Here is a 20,356-nt window from a genome sequence, read left to right as displayed (position 1 = left end):
CAGTGGTGCTGATCCCAAGCCTCGGGTATGTGCCCCCAGTGGTGCTGATCCCAAGTCTCGGGTATGTGCCCCCCACTGGTGTTGATCCCAAGTCTCGGGTATGTGCCCCCCACTGGTGTTGATCCCAAGTCTCGGGTATGTGCCCCCCACTGGTGCTGATCCCAAGCCTCGGGTATGTGCCCCCAGTGATGCTGATCCCAAGTCTCGGGTATGTGCCCCCCACTGGTGCTGATCCCAAGCCTCGGGTATGTGCCCCCAGTGATGCTGATCCCAAGCCTCGGGTATGTGCCCCCACTGGTGCTGATCCCAAGCCTCGGGTATGTGCCCCCAGTGATGCTGATCCCAAGTCTCGGGTATGTGCCCCCCACTGGTGCTGATCCCAAGGCCTCGGGTATGTGCCCCCAGTGGTGCTGATCCCAAGTCTCGGGTATGTGCCCCCCACTGGTGCTGATCCCAAGCCTCGGGTATGTGCCCCCAGTGGTGCTGATCCCAAGCCTCGGGTATGTGCCCCCAGTGATGTTGATCCCAAGCCTCGGGTATGTGCCCCCCACTGGTGCTGATCCCAAGCCTCAGGTATGTGCCCCCAGTGGTGCTGATCCCAAGCCTCGGGTATGTGCCCCCAGTGGTGCTGATCCCAAGCCTCGGGTATGTGCCCCCCACTGGTGCTGATCCCAAGTCTCGGGTATGTGCCCCCCACTGTTGCTGATCCCAAGTCTCGGGTATGTGCCCCCCAGTGGTGCTGATCCCAAGCCTCGGGTATGTGCCCCCCACTGGTGCTGATCCCAAGCCTCGGGTATGTGCCCCCCACTGGTGCTGATCCCAAGCCTCGGGTATGTGCCCCCCACTGGTGCTGATCCCAAGTCTCGGGTATGTGCCCCCCACTGGTGCTGATCCCAAGCCTCGGGTATGTGCCCCCCCAGTGGTGCTGATCCCAAGCCTCGGGTATGTGCCCCCCCAGTGGTGCTGATGGTGCCACTCACAGGGATTTGCCGCTCCAGACACAGATTAAAGTGTTTCCGTTCCCCAGGCTTTAGCCGGCGCAGGGGAACCCGGGTCTCTCCGATGAACTCGTTGTGGCTCAGTTTATCCTCGTCGCACACAGAGATCCTGTAAGATAATGGGGGACAATAAGCGGGAGCTTCCCACCCCCCCCCCCACATGGCCCAATATGGTCAGTGCTGCAGGGATTTAGCTGGATCATAACTGGGATACATGGCCATTACGACCCCCTCCCTCTATCTGGGGGCAATCCCTGCTGTCACAGATCTATGTTTATCATCGCTGATCCCTTTATCCCCTATAATCATATCCTGCATTCTTTCTCGCAGAACTATCTTTAGATGATCCAAAGGTTTGAGTGGGCATTTGTCAGAATGGGGGCAGTAGGGCAGAATGGTGACGGTAAGACAGGGGCATTAGGGCAAGATGGCAAGGTAACACTTTCCCATAGGGTTATATTTATCGGTGCAGCTCTTTCCTTATGCTCCAACTCGACTCTACCAATCAGCTTTAGGACTTTTAGAGTCCCAAGTTAATGATAGGAAGAACTAGAGCTTCACCCACCTGAGAATCTTCTTCCCCATGTCCTCCTGGGTAATCCCGCAGTACGTCAGGCTCTCGTTCCACGTGGGGTTCAGGCTGTTCCTCACCGTTCGAGTCTTTAGCTTGTTGGCCTGGAACGAAGACAATCTAGAATGATGGGGGAACCATCGACTGCCAAGGAGTGTTTGGATCAGACAAATTAATCCTCTGTGTCATATGGAGACCCCCAGGCTCAGCAAAGGCAAAAGCTGGTTGTTGTGGAATTAGTAGGAAAGGGCCCTGCCAACCATAGTTAGTCTTTATCTGGTGGGTACCTGTTCTGAGTCCCATTCTGAGTTTCTACAGGAAGTGGGGATCAGGAGTAACAGGAGGGACAGTTCCTACAGGAAGTGGGGATCAGGAGTAACAGGAGGGACAGTTCCTACAGGAAGTGGGGATCAGGAGTAACAGGAGGGACAGTTCCTACAGGAAGTGGGGATCAGGAGTAACAGGAGGGATAGTTCCTACAGGAAGTGGGGATCAGGACTAACAGGAGGGACAGTTCCTACAGGAAGTGGGGATCAGGACTAACAGGAGGGAGAGTTCCTACAGGAAGTGGGGATCAGGAGTAACAGGAGGGACAGTTCCTACAGGAAGTGGGGATCAGGAGTAACAGGAGGGACAGTTCCTACAGGAAGTGGGGATCAGGAGTAACAGGAGGGACAGTTCCTACAGGAAGTGGGGATCAGGACTAACAGGAGGGAGAGTTCCTACAGGAAGTGGGGATCAGGAGTAACAGGAGGGACAGTTCCTACAGGAAGTGGGGATCAGGACTAACAGGAGGGAGAGTTCCTACAGGAAGTGGGGATCAGGAGTAACAGGAGGGACAGTTCCTACAGGAAGTGGGGATCAGGAGTAACAGGAGGGATAGTTCCTACAGGAAGTGGGGATCAGGACTAACAGGAGGGACAGTTCCTACAGGAAGTGGGGATCAGGACTAACAGGAGGGAGAGTTCCTACAGGAAGTGGGGATCAGGACTAACAGGAGGGACAGTTCCTACAGGAAGTGGGGATCAGGAGTAACAGGAGGGACAGTTCCTACAGGAAGTGGGGATCAGGAGTAACAGGAGGGATAGTTCCTACAGGAAGTGGGGATCAGGACTAACAGGAGGGACAGTTCCTACAGGAAGTGGGGATCAGGAGTAACAGGAGGGACAGTTCCTACAGGAAGTGGGGATCAGGAGTAACAGGAGGGACAGTTCCTACAGGAAGTGGGGATCAGGAGTAACAGGAGGGACAGTTCCTACAGGAAGTGGGGATCAGGAGTAACAGGAGGGAGAGTTCCTACAGGAAGTGGGGATCAGGAGTAACAGGAGGGACAGTTCCTACAGGAAGTGGGGATCAGGAGTAACAGGAGGGATAGTTCCTACAGGAAGTGGGGATCAGGACTAACAGGAGGGACAGTTCCTACAGGAAGTGGGGATCAGGACTAACAGGAGGGAGAGTTCCTACAGGAAGTGGGGATCAGGAGTAACAGGAGGGACAGTTCCTACAGGAAGTGGGGATCAGGAGGGACAGTTCCTACAGGAAGTGGGGATCAGGAGTAACAGGAGGGACAGTTCCTACAGGAAGTGGGGATCAGGAGTAACAGGAGGGACAGTTCCTACAGGAAGTGGGGATCAGGAGTAACAGGAGGGACAGTTCCTACAGGAAGTGGGGATCAGGAGTAACAGGAGGGACAGTTCCTACAGGAAGTGGGGATCAGGAGTAACAGGAGGGACAGTTCCTACAGGAAGTGGGGATCAGGAGTAACAGGAGGGATAGTTCCTACAGGAAGTGGGGATCAGGACTAACAGGAGGGACAGTTCCTACAGGAAGTGGGGATCAGGACTAACAGGAGGGAGAGTTCCTACAGGAAGTGGGGATCAGGAGTAACAGGAGGGACAGTTCCTACAGGAAGTGGGGATCAGGAGTAACAGGAGGGACAGTTCCTACAGGAAGTGGGGATCAGGAGTAACAGGAGGGACAGTTCCTACAGGAAGTGGGGATCAGGACTAACAGGAGGGAGAGTTCCTACAGGAAGTGGGGATCAGGAGTAACAGGAGGGACAGTTCCTACAGGAAGTGGGGATCAGGACTAACAGGAGGGAGAGTTCCTACAGGAAGTGGGGATCAGGAGTAACAGGAGGGACAGTTCCTACAGGAAGTGGGGATCAGGAGTAACAGGAGGGACAGTTCCTACAGGAAGTGGGGATCAGGAGTAACAGGAGGGATAGTTCCTACAGGAAGTGGGGATCAGGACTAACAGGAGGGACAGTTCCTACAGGAAGTGGGGATCAGGACTAACAGGAGGGAGAGTTCCTACAGGAAGTGGGGATCAGGAGTAACAGGAGGGACAGTTCCTACAGGAAGTGGGGATCAGGAGTAACAGGAGGGACAGTTCCTACAGGAAGTGGGGATCAGGAGTAACAGGAGGGACAGTTCCTACAGGAAGTGGGGATCAGGAGTAACAGGAGGGAGAGTTCCTACAGGAAGTGGGGATCAGGAGTAACAGGAGGGACAGTTCCTACAGGAAGTGGGGATCAGGAGTAACAGGAGGGATAGTTCCTACAGGAAGTGGGGATCAGGACTAACAGGAGGGACAGTTCCTACAGGAAGTGGGGATCAGGACTAACAGGAGGGAGAGTTCCTACAGGAAGTGGGGATCAGGAGTAACAGGAGGGACAGTTCCTACAGGAAGTGGGGATCAGGAGGGACAGTTCCTACAGGAAGTGGGGATCAGGAGTAACAGGAGGGACAGTTCCTACAGGAAGTGGGGATCAGGAGTAACAGGAGGGACAGTTCCTACAGGAAGTGGGGATCAGGAGTAACAGGAGGGACAGTTCCTACAGGAAGTGGGGATCAGGAGTAACAGGAGGGACAGTTCCTACAGGAAGTGGGGATCAGGAGTAACAGGAGGGACAGTTCCTACAGGAAGTGGGGATCAGGAGTAACAGGAGGGATAGTTCCTACAGGAAGTGGGGATCAGGACTAACAGGAGGGACAGTTCCTACAGGAAGTGGGGATCAGGACTAACAGGAGGGAGAGTTCCTACAGGAAGTGGGGATCAGGAGTAACAGGAGGGACAGTTCCTACAGGAAGTGGGGATCAGGAGTAACAGGAGGGAGAGCTAGTTTTGGGTGTACGTTGGTGAGCGTACAGCTCTGTAGATGGTTTGCGCTGACCTTGTGGGAGTAGCGGCATCACAACCCCAATGAGCCATACTGGGTGCCTTCCCTATAGGGGAGATATTAATGGAAAATCATGTGCCCTCGCAGCCAATAGGGACTCACCATAAAAGCCCAGAGGCAAAGGTGCTGGGACTGAGCCCATCTGTAAAAACTGTCATTTTAATTCAAAGCTGAATGTCCCTGTCAGGTATTGTCACACTATATAGTGCCACGTCCCGAAAATAGTGCAGATGTGTCGTATATAGAAAGTTACCAGCTGATCTGCGCGGGAACAGCCCCCCAAAATCCAATAAACGAGGGGAATGAGTTCTTTGTGCAGACAAGGCCTGACAGCTCCCATCAGCATCTCCCTTTATTACCTGCCACTTTATTTTCCACCGGGCAGATATGAAATCTAATGAGCGGAAGATGAAATGAATGGGGGACTCATGGGGGTGGCAGGAATGGGATATGGGAATAGCACCGAGCGGGTTATTAGAGAGAGATTGAGAGAGAGAGACAGAGAATGAGACAGAGAGAGAGAGACAGAGAATGAGAAAGAAAGGTACTGAGAGTATGAGACAGACAGAGAATGAGACAGAATGAGACTGAGAGAATGAGACAGAATGAGACAGAGAGAATGAGACAGAATGAGACAGAGAGAATGAGACAGAGAGAATGAGACAGAGAGAATGAGACAGAGAGAATGAGACAGAGAGAATGAGACTGAGAGAATGAGACTGAGAGAATGAGACTGAGAGAATGAGACTGAGAGAATGAGACAGAGAATGAGACTGAGAGAATGAGACAGAGAATGAGACAGAGAATGAGACTGAGAGAATGAGACTGAGAGAATGAGACTGAGAGAATGAGACAGAGAGAATGAGACAGAGAGAATGAGACTGAGAGAATGAGACAGAGAATGAGACAGAGAATGAGACTGAGAGAATGAGACTGAGAGAATGAGACAGAATGAGACTGAGAGAATGAGACTGAGAGAATGAGACTGAGAGAATGAGACAGAGAATGAGACAGAGAGAATGAGACTGAGAGAATGAGACAGAGAATGAGACAGAGAGAATGAGACAGAGAGAATGAGACAGAGAGAATGAGACTGAGAGAATGAGACAGAGAATGAGACAGAGAATGAGACTGAGAGAATGAGACTGAGAGAATGAGACTGAGAGAATGAGACAGAGAATGAGACTGAGAGAATGAGACTGAGAGAATGAGACTGAGAGAATGAGACTGAGAGAATGAGACTGAGAGAATGAGACTGAGAGAATGAGACAGAGAATGAGACAGAGAATGAGACAGAGAGAATGAGACAGAGAGAATGAGACAGAGAGAATGAGACAGAGAGAATGAGACAGAGAGAATGAGACAGAGAGAATGAGACTGAGAGAATGAGACTGAGAGAATGAGACCGAGAGACAGTCAGAATGTAACTGAGGTAAAACGGGGGCTGCTTTATGGCTCATTCATTGCTGTAGGAAGGGGAGGAATGAGCCCCAGTGCAATAAAGGATTAAACACATAAACGGATCGGTAATTAAAAGAGAGGAACAATAAATGACATTACAGTGGGTGACAGAGCCGGGCTTGGCGCAGAGATAACAGGGCGCAGATAATGGGAACAGGTGGGGGGCTTGGCCCGTATAACCGGGAACAATAGGGGTTGGGCCGTACCTGCATAATGTGAAATCAATAGGCACCACTTTCACCCCATTACGTGCTTTTTGGTTGGCAATTAGTACTGACATTTGGACTGCTGTGAGTAATCAGTACAGAGCTCTCTCATTGGCTACAGCTTTATACCATCCCTGCTTACTGTTACATGACTGCCCAGTGCAAACAATATGTGAGCCCAGTGTGCCCCGGCCAGCCTGGTAGATGGCAATGGTATTAATGGAAAATGGCAATGGGCAGATTGTGGCTGTAAGCATCGGGGAACCATAGTGAGAAGTGCCCAGTGTGCCCCATTAGAGCCCAGGGCAGGCTGGCACAGTGCTTATATGGGTATTCAGAGGCTGGCATGTAGGATATAATCACCTTGCAAGCCCCAGGGAGCAGATGAATCTTCACATATGGATCAGCCAAACCATTGAAATCCATCGGCTTGAGGCCCTGAGTGAGACAGAGAGACATGAAACAGAGCAGGTCCCTGTCCATGTTGCCCACCCTTATCATTGTGCTCAATTCAGATACAATGGCCCCCCCACTAAGCAATGGAGGTAACTGGGGAGCAGGGAAGGCATAACCCCTAGCTGCTCAGTCTCAGTGTGCGGCACTGGCACATTATTCCTCCTCCCCTGCGTTACCCCCCCGGCCTGGCCCCCGGCCTGGCCCCCAGCCGCAGGATCTGTGCCACTAACAGGATTAGGGGATATTGCACATCACAGGGGGATTTATGGGTAATACCTGCTGCAGCTTTATGTTCCGAGAGCTGGCAGACAAATGAGGGGATTATAAGGATGAGAGGGATCCCACTCTCTGCTCCTCTCCTTATTCCTCTATCAGATGATATGGGGGGGGGTACAGAATCTGTTTGATCGATCAGTGGCAATGGGAGCCCTGTTAGTTACTGCAGGACATCTTCTTTATTATCTGCCTGTACTGTGTATAGGAACCTTTCCCATGCTGATTGTAAAACCTCCTTCCCTCCCCAGGAGCGTGGGGGGCACCTTAATAACAATTGCCCATAGTGGGGGTACAAAGAGCACCTACCTTGGCTCTCAGGATGCAGCACTGCAGGATACATTGTTCTGGGTCATACAACAAGTCAAATTCCAGGGTTCCCAGTGCCGCTATCATAGAGAAACAGAGAAACCGTTTATAGGACCCTATTTATCTCTTTCATATTTACCTTGACCCCCCTCCCAGACCTCTCTCTAGAGTCAGTATTGCAGCACTAAGGTGTTCCCATGAGCACCCACAGACTCAGATACACTAGTACTTAAATGTCTATGGAAGGAAATTAGACAATGGCAGCTAGGGCAAGGCTGAAACTGCAAGCTGAATTGCAGCCACCCTTGAATTTCTATATTTATTATATTTCAATTAGACAAATACAAAATGAAGGTTATTCTGTTTTGCTGTATAGAAAGTAGCCACTGGGGGCACTGTGCTCTCAAATGATCTCCCTAACTCCTGAGATGTAGGTTTTATGCTTAGTGGTCCTAGTTTGCAGGTAGCCCGGCCCAGTCTCTAGGCCTAGTGGGTAAGGGAGCACTTACAGACCCTTTATATAGTACAAGGTAAGTGGGGGGGGGGCACAGCTTCCAGGACTGTAGAACTATAATAACTAGAAGTAACTGGGCCCCATAGCAAAGGCAAAGGGCCTCAATAAACATTAGCAATGATTATAAAGATACAGTTATTAGTTACTAGTGCTTTACTGCCCCCCCCATACAGTCACATGGTTTCAACCCTATATAGCTATCCATATATATATATATAGTTATGTGCTGCAGGAACCCCATTGGTTGCTATAGCCCCATATTAGTGCCTGTAGGTTATATCTAAGAGGGAAGCAGTATGGCAGCATATGTGCATAGTATGTACGTTGTGTTGCACAGTTACAGGGGAAGCAAATGTTACATCTGATTATGGTATTTATTTGTCTGAAACACCCTGCTGTTTTCTGTACTGTTACCCCCCCCCCCCTTGGGGTAATATTGTTTGATGTCATAGCATTGGCACATCAGAGTCATGTGGTGCAAGTGCGCATTATACTCCTGTTGCCCCCCCACCGCTCACAGCTTCTCCTGCACTTTCTGTGTTTCCGACACCCCCGGGGGTCCCACTTCTGTAACCTCGTTATGTGACACATCCTGACGTATTCAGACCCCGAGGAAGAGTGAACTGTCTTCTCCTTTATGTTACAAGGGGGCAGGGTTTGCCTTACTATACACTGTTTTATTATGGTGGGGAATAGGCCTGCGGGGGGCGCTGGAAGGGGTAGTTGCTAGGGGGCTGCTGGTGGGACTGATTCTTTGCTTTTTAGTATCACAAACATGTCTTGTAAGGGGGGCTTCCTGCTTATTACAAAGAAGGGCCTTCCAGCTTATCTGTTGCTGGAGCTCTGTCAGGGTCGCCATCAGAAAGTTTGGGGCCCCACATAAGTTATTTATATGGGGCCCCCCATGAACACAAGCGCCCGGTACCAAATGTTTGCCCCCCCCTTGTGTGTGCAATTCAGTTCCTATAAAGAGTTCCATTGATTAATGTGCTAATTAACACTCAGTTTATTGGGGGTCAGTGGGGTTTGCCCTAAGTTTAACCCCTTCCCACCTATTTGCCCCAGCTCCGCACTGTCATTGCTTTATATGGAATGGATAAGGATATGGAAGCTATGTAAGTTTTTGCATAAGTTACATAAGCGTAGGGGCCCAATGATATTGCTGTGGCGCCCCCTTACAAAGGAAGATTTCAAGGGGCAGTGCAGCTGTACCCCCTCTCCCCACCCCAATGGCAGCCCCGTGCTTTGTGCACAGTAAAATCACCAGCACCCAGGTGGCGCCCATGTCAACCAGCACCCAGGTGACGCCCATGTCAACCAGCACCCAGGTGGCACCCATGTCAACCAGCACCCAGGTGGCACCCATGTCAACCAGCACCCAGGTGGCACCCATGTCAACCAGCACCCAGGTGACACCCATGTCAACCAGCACCCAGGTGGCACCCATGTCAACCAGCACCCAGGTGACACCCATGTCAACCAGCAGCCAGGTGGCACCCATGTCAACCAGCACCCAGGTGGCACCCATGTCAACCAGCACCTAGGTGGCATCCATGTCAACCAGCACCCAGGTATCACCCATGTCAACTAGCACCGAGGTGGCACCTATGTCAACCAGCACCCAGGTGGCACCCATGTCAACCAGCACCCAGGTGGCTATCATTAGGGACAGGTATACCAGCGGCGCCCCTTGTGGCCATTACTGGAGACACAGGCATATCCCCAGCGCCTCAGCCTGTCCCAGACCAAAGGCGCAGTAGGGTTACCTGTGTATCAGCATTAATATTCCCATTGTCTCAATGTGGGGGGAATCCAAGCAGCGCCGGAGCTCTCTGCCCTCCAGGGAACTGCCACAACTTGTTCCCAGTAACCGATCCCCTTTAGCACTGACTGAATGTGACATGAAAGGGAAACCGCGCCACTAAATGCAGTTACTCACTAGGCCATTCATCTTAGTGATCTAAACAACTGGCACCCATGTCCCAGGCACCCCCTCTGCCTCATTCCCCAGATACTTCTACTGGAGCCTATCTGTGTGCAGGGCCTATTATCCCCCCACTGCTACTATAGGCACCATCTCTCCCTACTATACCTGCCATCCCACAGCCCCAGTCCCTTCCCAGAGGCTATTATCCCCCCACTGCTACTATAGGCACCATCTCTCCCTACTATACCTGCTATCCCACAGCCCCAGTCCCTTCCCAGAGGCTATTATCCCCCCACTGCTACTATAGGCACCATCTCTCCCTACTATACCTGCTATCCCACAGCCCCAGTCCCTTCCCAGAGGCTATTATCCCCCACTGCTACTATAGGCACCATCTCTCCCTACTATACCTGCTATCCCACAGCCCCAGTCCCTTCCCAGAGGCTATTATCCCCCCACTGCTACTATAGGCACCATCTCTCCCTACTATACCTGCTATCCCACAGCCCCAGTCCCTTCCCAGAGGCTATTATCCCCCCACTGCTACTATAGGCACCATCTCTCCCTACTATACCTGCTATCCCACAGCCCCAGTCCCTTCCCAGAGGCTATTATCCCCCCACTGCTACTATAGGCACCATCTCTCCCTACTATACCTGCTATCCCACAGCCCCAGTCCCTTCCCAGAGGCTATTATCCCCCCACTGCTACTATAGGCACCATCTCTCCCTACTATACCTGCTATCCCACAGCCCCAGTCCCCTTCCCAGAGGCTATTATCCCCCACTGCTACTATAGGCACCATCTCTCCCTACTATACCTGCTATCCCACAGCCCCAGTCCCTTCCCAGAGGCTATTATCCCCCCACTGCTACTATAGGCACCATCTCTCCCTACTATACCTGCTATCCCACAGCCCCAGTCCCTTCCCAGAGCTATTATCCCCCCACTGCTACTATAGGCACCATCTCTCCCTACTATACCTGCTATCCCACAGCCCCAGTCCCTTCCCAGAGGCTATTATACTCAGTGCTACTATAGGCACCATCTCTCCCTACTATACCTGCTATCCCACAGCCCCAGTCCCTTCCCAGAGGCTATTATCCCCCCACTGCTACTATAGGCACCATCTCTCCCTACTATACCTGCTATCCCACAGCCCCAGTCCCTTCCCAGAGGCTATTATCCCCCCACTGCTACTATAGGCACCATCTCTCCCTACTATACCTGCTATCCCACAGCCCCAGTCCCTTCCCAGAGGCTATTATCCCCCCACTGCTACTATAGGCACCATCTCTCCCTACTATACCTGCTATCCCACAACCCCAGTCCCTTCCCAGAGGCTATTATCCCCCACTGCTACTATAGGCACCATCTCTCCCTACTATACCTGCTATCCCACAGCCCCAGTCCCTTCCCAGAGGCTATTATCCCCCACTGCTACTATAGGCACCATCTCTCCATACTATACCTGCTATCCCACAACCCCAGTCCCTTCCCAGAGGCTATTATCCCCCCACTGCTACTATAGGCACCATCTCTCCCTACTATACCTGCTATCCCACAGCCCCAGTCCCTTCCCAGAGGCTATTATCACGCTGCTATTGTAAATGCTGCATTATGGTTAGTTTTTTGGTGCATTAATCATCTTTCCCTCTCTATTCCCACCCACACTATATGGTGCTGGGGGCAGTCGCCCCTGTTTGTTTCCCCCCAGACGGAAGGCAGAGAAGACAGACTCGGGGGGATCTCAGCGCCCTGCACTTGTGCCATTGTTCCAGTCTGTGCTATTCAGACTCTATTCATGCTGCTGTGAGTGACAGGGAGGGGGAGCCCCACACATATAATTACATGACTGTGCTCGCGGCTGCGTTACAATACATGTCCCTTAAATGGAAAAGCATGTAACCTATTTATTCATGGATATACTCCTTTGTTTATTGCCCTTGAATAAAAGATGTTTCCTTTGCCTGAGCTATGCCCTATAAATGAGCAACACGTTCCTTCTGTTCTGTCACATCTTTCTGCCCTGGGAGCCTAATATATTGCCACATCTTTGTTTATGGAGCCTCATCCCTTATCCCCAGTGCCAAACAGTATATATACAGTATATATGGCAGCACCTTACTGACTCCCGCCCTTGGGCTCTGATAGACAGCATAAGACTATGGCTTTGGATGCAGGAGAGGATTGGTTAAACATATACTGTATATTTATATATATATATATATATATTTATCGGGTACAACTTGCGCATTTGTATTCATATAACAACGCTCCTTGATCAGCGATACAGAGATTTTCCTGACTTATAAAGGGTTTGCTTTGCCTTTGAGACACATGCGTACATATTTATACTTCTATACTGACGTCTTGACATACATTTTCATGGCCTGGTGCATTTTAATTGTGCCCCATGAATAAATATTCTCCCATATATATTTCCGCCTTGGGTCCCTTGGCCATGGGGCGGCTAAATAATGTATTTGTGGTGGGCGTGTTATATGCTAAACTGCCTTATCTCTGGTTCCTATACGGCACAGAGGGGCCGCCACTCGCTCTATCCAATTGGAGGCAGTTAATTAGTGCTTTTCATTTGAAGATAAGGCCCATACCATGTGTCTCTCTGGCAGGGATCAGACTGTCTCGCAGTGACTGCCTGACAGTCTCACACAATCCCAGGCCCCTGGGGATTAAAGCCTTAAAGAAGGCAATTTCACTCAGTGCCATATCTCCAACTCCCCAGAGAGTCCCACAAAACCCTCAGCCCAATTCATCTTCCCAATCCGCCGCTGTTTGCTGTGATTGGCCCTGGGGTGGGGGAGCCCGGGGTGTCTGTTTGTTCCCCTACCGTTTCCATTGTGGCTCATAATATTGGCACATAGGGGGGCTATTTTGGGTCAATATGGAGTCCATGGGAAATACAGCTCATTATGAATCCACAGAACTCTATTCAACAATTTAAAAATAGGAGCTAATAATAAAAATAGGCCCAAATAATAAAAATAGACACTAGGTACTGATAATAAAAATAGACACTAATAATAAAAATAGACGCTAATAATAAAAATAGGCCCAAATAATAAAAATAGACACTAATAATAAAAATAGACACTAATAATAAAAATAGGCCCTAATAATAAAAATAGACACTAATAATAAAAATAGGAGCTAATAATAAAAATAGGCCCAAATAATAAAAATAGACACTAATAATAAAAATAGGTACTGATAATAAAAATAGGAGCTAATAATAAAAATAGACACTAATAATAAAAATAGGCACTAATAAAAAAAATAGACACTAATAATAAAAATAGGTACTGATAATAAAAATAGGAGCTAATAATAAAAATAGACACTAATAATAAAAATAGGCCCTAATAATAACAATAGACACTAATAAAAAAATAGGACCTAATAATAACAATAGACACTAATAATAAAAATAGGAGCTAATAATAACAATAGACACTAATAATAAAAATAGGACCTGATAATAACAATTGACACTAATAATAAAAATAGGAGCTAATAATAACAGTAGACACTAATAATAAAAATAGGAGCTAATAATAACAGTAGACACTAATAATAAAAATAGGAGCTAATAATAACAGTAGACACTAATAATAAAAATAGGAGCTAATAATAACAGTAGACACTAATAATAAAAATAGGAGCTAATAATAACAATAGACACTAATAATAAAAATAGGAGCTAATAATAACAATAGACACTAATAATAAAAATAGGAGCTAATAATAACAATAGACACTAATGATAAAAATAGGAGCTAATAATAACAATAGACACTAATAATAAAAATAGGAGCTAATAATAACAGTAGACACTAATAATAAAAATAGGAGCTAATAATAACAGTAGACACTAATAATAAAAATAGGAGCTAATAATAACAATAGACACTAATAATAAAAATAGGAGCTAATAATAACAATAGACACTAATAATAAAAATAGGAGCTAATAATAACAGTAGACACTAATAATAAAAATAGGAGCTAATAATAACAGTAGACACTAATAATAAAAATAGGAGCTAATAATAACAGTAGACACTAATAATAAAAATAGGAGCTAATAATAACAGTAGACACTAATAATAAAAATAGGAGCTAATAATAACAGTAGACACTAATAATAAAAATAGGAGCTAATAATAACAGTAGACACTAATAATAAAAATAGGAGCTAATAATAACAGTAGACACTAATAATAAAAATAGGAGCTAATAATAACAGTAGATATAGATTGTAAGCTCTACGGGGCAGGGACCTCCTTCCTCTTGTGTCCTCGACTCTTAACTTATTGCAGCTGTATTTATCTGTATTTATTGTTATACTTTGTATTTATCTATTATTATCTTATTAACCCCCTGTTTGTATTAATGTATCCTACTGTACAGCGCTGGGTACATAAGTAGCACTTTATAAATAAAGATATACATACATACATACTAATAATAAAAATAGGAGCTAATAATAACAATAGACACTAATAATAAAAATAGGAGCTAATAATAACAATAGACACTAATAATAAAAATAGGAGCTAATAATAACAATAGACACTAATAATAAAAATAGGAGCTAATAATAACAATAGACACTAATAATAAAAATAGGAGCTAATAATAACAATAGACACTAATAATAAAAATCAGAGCTAATAATAACAATAGACACTAATAATAAAAATAGGAGCTAATAATAAAAATAGACACTAATAATAAAATAGGTAGTGGGGGTAGTTACCCAGAGCAACCAGTCAGATATCAGTTTTAATTCTCTAATGTCCAGTTGACTGATAGGAGCAAATTACACAGGTTACTATGAGTAACTGCACTGGGTCAATTTAACAACTATAATGAGCCAATCAGCAAAGGCTGTCAGATATATATATACTCTACATATGGCTATGCCCCATGGTTATAGATAGACAGGGCACATATTCTATATATATCATACATAAGGAAGCAATTATATCCCAATATTCATGGTATTCTGCCACACACTGCCATATAATATATATATACACAAATATATGTCACATGAATGACAAATCTCATAAAAACGACATTTAAACTATAAAATATAACAGAAGTGAAACAGACAATTAATTATACCAGTTATGAAATATAAGGATAGTCACCTTAGAATTCCATGACTTGTATAAAGCACTTGGGTTTATGCCTTTATACAGTATAGTCACAGAACCCCTCAGTGACTGCTAATATCCTTATCATTTACAGTAGGGGGTACATTATCCCTTATAATACATGAGTGATACTCAGAGTTCCCTGTATAACTCAGCCTGCAGCCTTGTGCCTTTATATGGGGGGCACAGAACCCCTCAGTGACTGCTAATATCCTTATCATTTACAGTAGGGGGTACATTATCCCTTATAATACATGAGTGATACTCAGAGTTCCCTGTATAACTCAGCCTGCAGCCTTGTGCCTTTATATGGGCACAGAACCCCTCAGTGACTGCTAATATCCTTATCATTTACAGTAGGGGGTACATTATCCCTTATAATACATGAGTGATACTCAGAGTTCCCTGTATAACTCAGCCTGCAGCCTTGTGCCTTTATATGGGGGGCACAGAACCCCTCAGTGACTGCTAATATCCTTATCATTTACAGTAGGGGGTACATTATCCCGTATAATACATGAGTGATACTCAGAGTTCCCTGGGGTGCAGTGAGAGGCTGGGGCTGCCCAGTCAGCAGATTGAGTTCAACAGCAGAATGCGTACAGGTTATTATTTATGAGTGCAGAAGGGCAGGGCACAAGCCCACAATCACTAAGCAATCACACACACAGCAGGAATCTGACAGGGCAGACAACACAGACAGACAAATTGCTTCCCCAGAGGAGCAGAAGGTGTGAGTGGACTGAGCACTCTCCTATTATCATAGTCAGATCCCTGTAACAGGGGGGCCCCAGGGGGCCGGGGAGTGAATACAATTTATTTAACGCTGCGGAACCTTCCCCGGCTCACGTTTCCCCCAGTGTTCCCACCTATAGTCATTGCCTCTCATTCCATTACCGGTTATTTACCCACAGCGGCGCCTCTCAGACACGCACTGCAGGATTAGGCTATGGCTGCCAGCTGTGCCAGTGTGTGCCAGTCTGTGCCCGGCTTGGCATCAGCGCCTCCTTATTCCTCTGTTTGTTTTTTATACACAGATCATTATTTTGATTCATTTTATTTCCCTTCTGTCCCTCTCCCCCCCCCCCCGTACTGAGCCTGCCAGCTTGTGTGCCAGCAGCGCCTCTTCCCTCTTAGTATTGGGCGCAGCAGGGACCTTGCGAGCAGCGACATTGTGGGCACCTTACAGGGATCTTTATGGCTCTTTGTGTAAAAGTCACATCTCATGAGCATCACGGCTACGAGAGTCACTTCCACTGAGCGTCACATCTACCCAGTGTCACATACAGTCCCATTCAGGGAGCCCAGTGACAGCTACACATAGACAGTCAATATTACACACATACAATGAGAGTGACGAGCGGTCAGAATAAGAGAGATAGAGCAAATAGAGAGAGAGATAGAGCAAATAGAGAGAGAGATAGAGCAAATAGAGTTCATAGGATGGTAAATGCAGTGGGAGTCCAGTAAAATCTAGAGGGTTCAGTGAGGGTCAAGTCTAGAGAGAGAGTTGTACTTGGATGCATGTGAGAGTCGGTACAATGCGGTCACTCAGGGGTTAAACTGGCCACGGTACAAGGGGACTGGATCACCTGCTAGTTGGCCACATGTATGAAGGGGTTAATAGGAAGAGCTATTGTGTAGCGTGGGAAGCAGGAGGGGCACAGGACAGTTCAGTGGAAAATGGGTCTGGGCTAAGGGGACTTTCTTTGGGCTGTCACATCATGTAATGTATATATGTCCAGTTCAGGGTCTATGGGTGGCCAACATGTAACCTTCTGGGTCTGGCAGTCAGTACCGTGTGTATATAGAGCTAACCAATGCCAGACTGGGCAGGAGAAGGGGTTATAGAATTTTGGGGGGACTTGTTGGAGTGGTGAAAGAATTAGTGAATGAGCCTGGGATTCTATGTGCTATTGGGTAGGTACGAGTGGTTGGCAGAAATTGAGAGAGCTTTTGGCCAATGGGTGAAGATGAAAGGCTGACTGTGAGATGAGGCTGGGGGACTAATTGGAGTGTTGGGTTTTAGCTTGTGGGATTAGGAACACTGGGGTTGGGAGTATTGGGGTTAGGAGCATTGGGGTTAGGATTATTGGGGTTAGGAGTATTGGGGTTAGGATTATTGGGGTTAGGAGTATTGGGGTTAGGATTATTGGGGTTAGGAGTATTGGGGTTAGGATTATTGGGGTTAGGAGCATTGGGGTTAGGAGCATTGGGGTTAGGATTATTGGGGTTAGGAGTATTGGGGTTAGGAGTATTGGGATTAGGAGTATTGGGGTTAGGAGTATTGGGGTTAGGAGTATTGGGGTTAGGAGTATTGGGGTTAGGAGTATTGGGGTTAGGATTATTGGGGTTAGGAGTATTGGGGTTAGGAGCATTGGGGTTAGGAGCATTGGGGTTAGGAGCATTGGGGTTAGGATTATTGGGGTTAGGAGTATTGGGGTTAGGAGTATTGGGGTTAGGAGCATTGGGGTTAGGATTATTGGGGTTAGGAGTATTGGGGTTAGGAGTATTGGGGTTAGGAGCATTGGGGTTAGGAGTATTGGGGTTAGGATTATTGGGGTTAGGAGTATTGGGGTTAGGAGCATTGGGGTTAGGAGTATTGGGGTTAGGAGCATTGGGGTTAGGATTATTGGAGTTAGGAGCATTGGGGTTAGGAGTATTGGGGTTAGGAGCATTGGGGTTAGGAGCATTGGGGTTAGGATTATTGGGGTTAGGATTATTGGAGTTAGGAGCATTGGGGTTAGGAGCATTGGAGTTAGGAGTATTGGGGTTAGGAGCATTGGGGTTAGGAGTATTGGGGTTAGGAGCATTGGGGTTAGGAGTATTGGGGTTAGGAGCATTGGGGTTAGGAGCATTGGGGTTAGGATTATTGGAGTTAGGAGCATTGGGGTTAGGATTATTGGAGTTAGGAGCATTGGGGTTAGGATTATTGGAGTTAGGAGCATTGGGGTTAGGATTATTGGAGTTAGGAGCATTGGGGTTAGGAGTATTGGGGTTAGGAGCATTGGGGTTAGGATTATTGGAGTTAGGAGCATTGGGGTTAGGATTATTGGAGTTAGGAGCATTGGGGTTAGGATTATTGGAGTTAGGAGCATTGGGGTTAGGATTATTGGAGTTAGGAGCATTGGGGTTAGGAGTATTGGGGTTAGGAGCATTGGGGTTAGGATTATTGGAGTTAGGAGTATTGGGGAGTATGGGTAGGAGTATTGGGGTTAGGAGCATTGGGGTTAGGAGCATTGGGGTTAGGAGCATTGGGTTAGGAGCATTGGGGTTAGGAGTATTGGGGTTAGGAGCATTGGGGTTAGGAGCATTGGGTTAGGAGTATTGGGGTTAGGAGCATTGGGGTTAGGAGTATTGGGGTTAGGAGCATTGGGGTTAGGAGCATTGGGGTTAGGAGTATTGGGGTTAGGAGCATTGGGGTTAGGAGCATTGGGGTTAGGAGCATTGGGGTTAGGAGCATTGGGGTTAGGAGTATTGGGGTTAGGAGCATTGGGGTTAGGAGCATTGGGGTTAGGAGCATTGAAGTTAGGAGTATTGGGGTTAGGAGTATTGGGGTTAGGAGCATTGGGGTTAGGAGCATTGGGGTTAGGAGCATTGGGGTTAGGAGCATTGGGGTTAGGAGCATTGGGGTTAGGAGCATTGGGGTTAGGATTGTTGGGGTTAGGAGCGTTGGGGTTAGGAGCGTTGGGGTTAGGAGCGTTGGGGTTAGGAGCGTGGTTAGGAGCTTGGGGTTAGGAGCGTTGGGGTTAGGAGCGTTGGGGTTAGGAGCGTTGGGGTTAGGAGCGTTGGGGTTAGGAGCGTTGGGGTTAGGAGCGTTGGGGTTAGGAGCGTTGGGGTTAGTAGCGTTGGGGTTAGGAGCGTTGGGGTTAGGAGCGTTGGGGTTAGGAGCGTTGGGGTTAGGAGCATTGGGGTTAGGATTATTGGAGTTAGGAGCATTGGGGTTAGGATTATTGGAGTTAGGAGCATTGGGGTTAGGATTATTGGAGTTAGGAGCATTGGAGTTAGGATTATTGGGGTTAGGATTATTGGGGTTAGGATTATTGGGGTTAGGATTATTGGGGTTAGGAGCATTGATATAACCTGAAATTGGTTGGCTGGTCTGGAGTTGGATCTACCAGATCATTTGTGCATCTCTGTAACAGTTGCTGATGCTCTGGGCACGCTCAGATACAGGCTAGTTGCCCTATTCCCAGTCAGGCTACGGTGCGGGCAGTGAGGAGACAGGGGCTATTGTATTTGCCCTGAGTCCTGTGTGTGGGAGAAGCTTCTAAATCTCTCTCTTCCTCAGGTCACACAGCCCTGATCAGTAGTGAGTAACTGTGAGTAACAGTCTCGCACAGATACACAGGCAAATATATATCCTCTCTAATTGTCCTCCCATTGTGAGATGTCTCACTGCCAGGGGAAGTCACGCGCGGAAACTCGTCACTCCCTGCACAACTCCACAATTACACACAATATGTCTGATTAGGAGACACTTCCCCAGAGCCCGAGAGAGAGACAGAGAGAGGGAGAGAGACAGAGAGAGAGAGAGAGAGACAGAGAGAGACAGAGAGAGAGAGAGAGACAGAGAGAGAGAGACAGAGAGAGAGAGAGAGAGAGAGACAGAGAGAGAGAGACAGAGAGAGAGAGACAGAGAGAGACAGAGAGAGAGAGAGGAAGGAGAGACAGAGAGAGAGAAGGAGGAGAGACAGAGAGAGAGAAGGAGGAGAGACAGAGAGAGAGAAGGAGGAGAGACAGAGAGAGAGAAGGAGGAGAGACAGAGAGGGGGAATGGGAGAATATGGGGGGGCAAAGGCAAAATGTGCTGGAGAAGCTTTGGGCAGAGATGGACAGAGAGGTGGGAGAAGCCTAAATGCAATGAATGAAGAGATGGAATACGAGGCTGGGAGATCTCATTGGCCAACACGTGGCTAAATCTACTGTCCAAGTCAAAGTGCCCCTCACGGTAGTGCCTGTGCCCGGCTCAGTGCCACTGTACTTGGGCAGATGGTGCTCTGTGTTGTGTGACAGCCCCAGGCTGTGAGTAATTGCTTACTATTCCATGGGCATCTAACCATACACGCGCCATCTGATACCCAGAAAGGTACCTACTGCTATACACGCGCCATCTGATACCCAGAAAGGTACCTACTGCTATACACGCGCCATCTGATACCCAGAAAGGTACCTACTGCTATACACATGCCATCTGATACCCGGAAAGGTACCTACTGCTATACACGCGCCATCTGATACCCAGAAAGGTACCTACTGCTATACACGCGCCATCTGAT

The 20,356-nt window shown here is 47.7% G+C and overlaps 1 protein-coding gene across 1 annotated transcript in view; it reads right to left on the bottom strand.

The window, feature by feature from the left end:
- The window catches only part of doc2a (double C2 domain alpha), a 39,669-nt gene that overhangs the window by 14,538 nt on the left and 4,775 nt on the right, over positions 1 to 20,356 (bottom strand). The window contains exons 3-6 of the mRNA XM_031893060.1: positions 7,456 to 7,535; positions 6,781 to 6,855; positions 1,564 to 1,673; positions 981 to 1,107 (exon numbers count right to left, since the gene is read on the bottom strand). Of these exons, the coding sequence (XP_031748920.1) occupies positions 981 to 1,107; positions 1,564 to 1,673; positions 6,781 to 6,855; positions 7,456 to 7,535 (392 nt within the window). The remainder of the gene's footprint in view (positions 1 to 980; positions 1,108 to 1,563; positions 1,674 to 6,780; positions 6,856 to 7,455; positions 7,536 to 20,356) is intronic.

This window comes from Xenopus tropicalis, chromosome 9 (assembly GCF_000004195.4).
Source record: "Xenopus tropicalis strain Nigerian chromosome 9, UCB_Xtro_10.0, whole genome shotgun sequence".
In the NCBI taxonomy this organism is placed as follows: domain Eukaryota; kingdom Metazoa; phylum Chordata; class Amphibia; order Anura; family Pipidae; genus Xenopus; species Xenopus tropicalis.
Note: the sequence above shows the minus strand (reverse complement) of the source record. Positions and strands in the feature narration are given on the sequence as shown.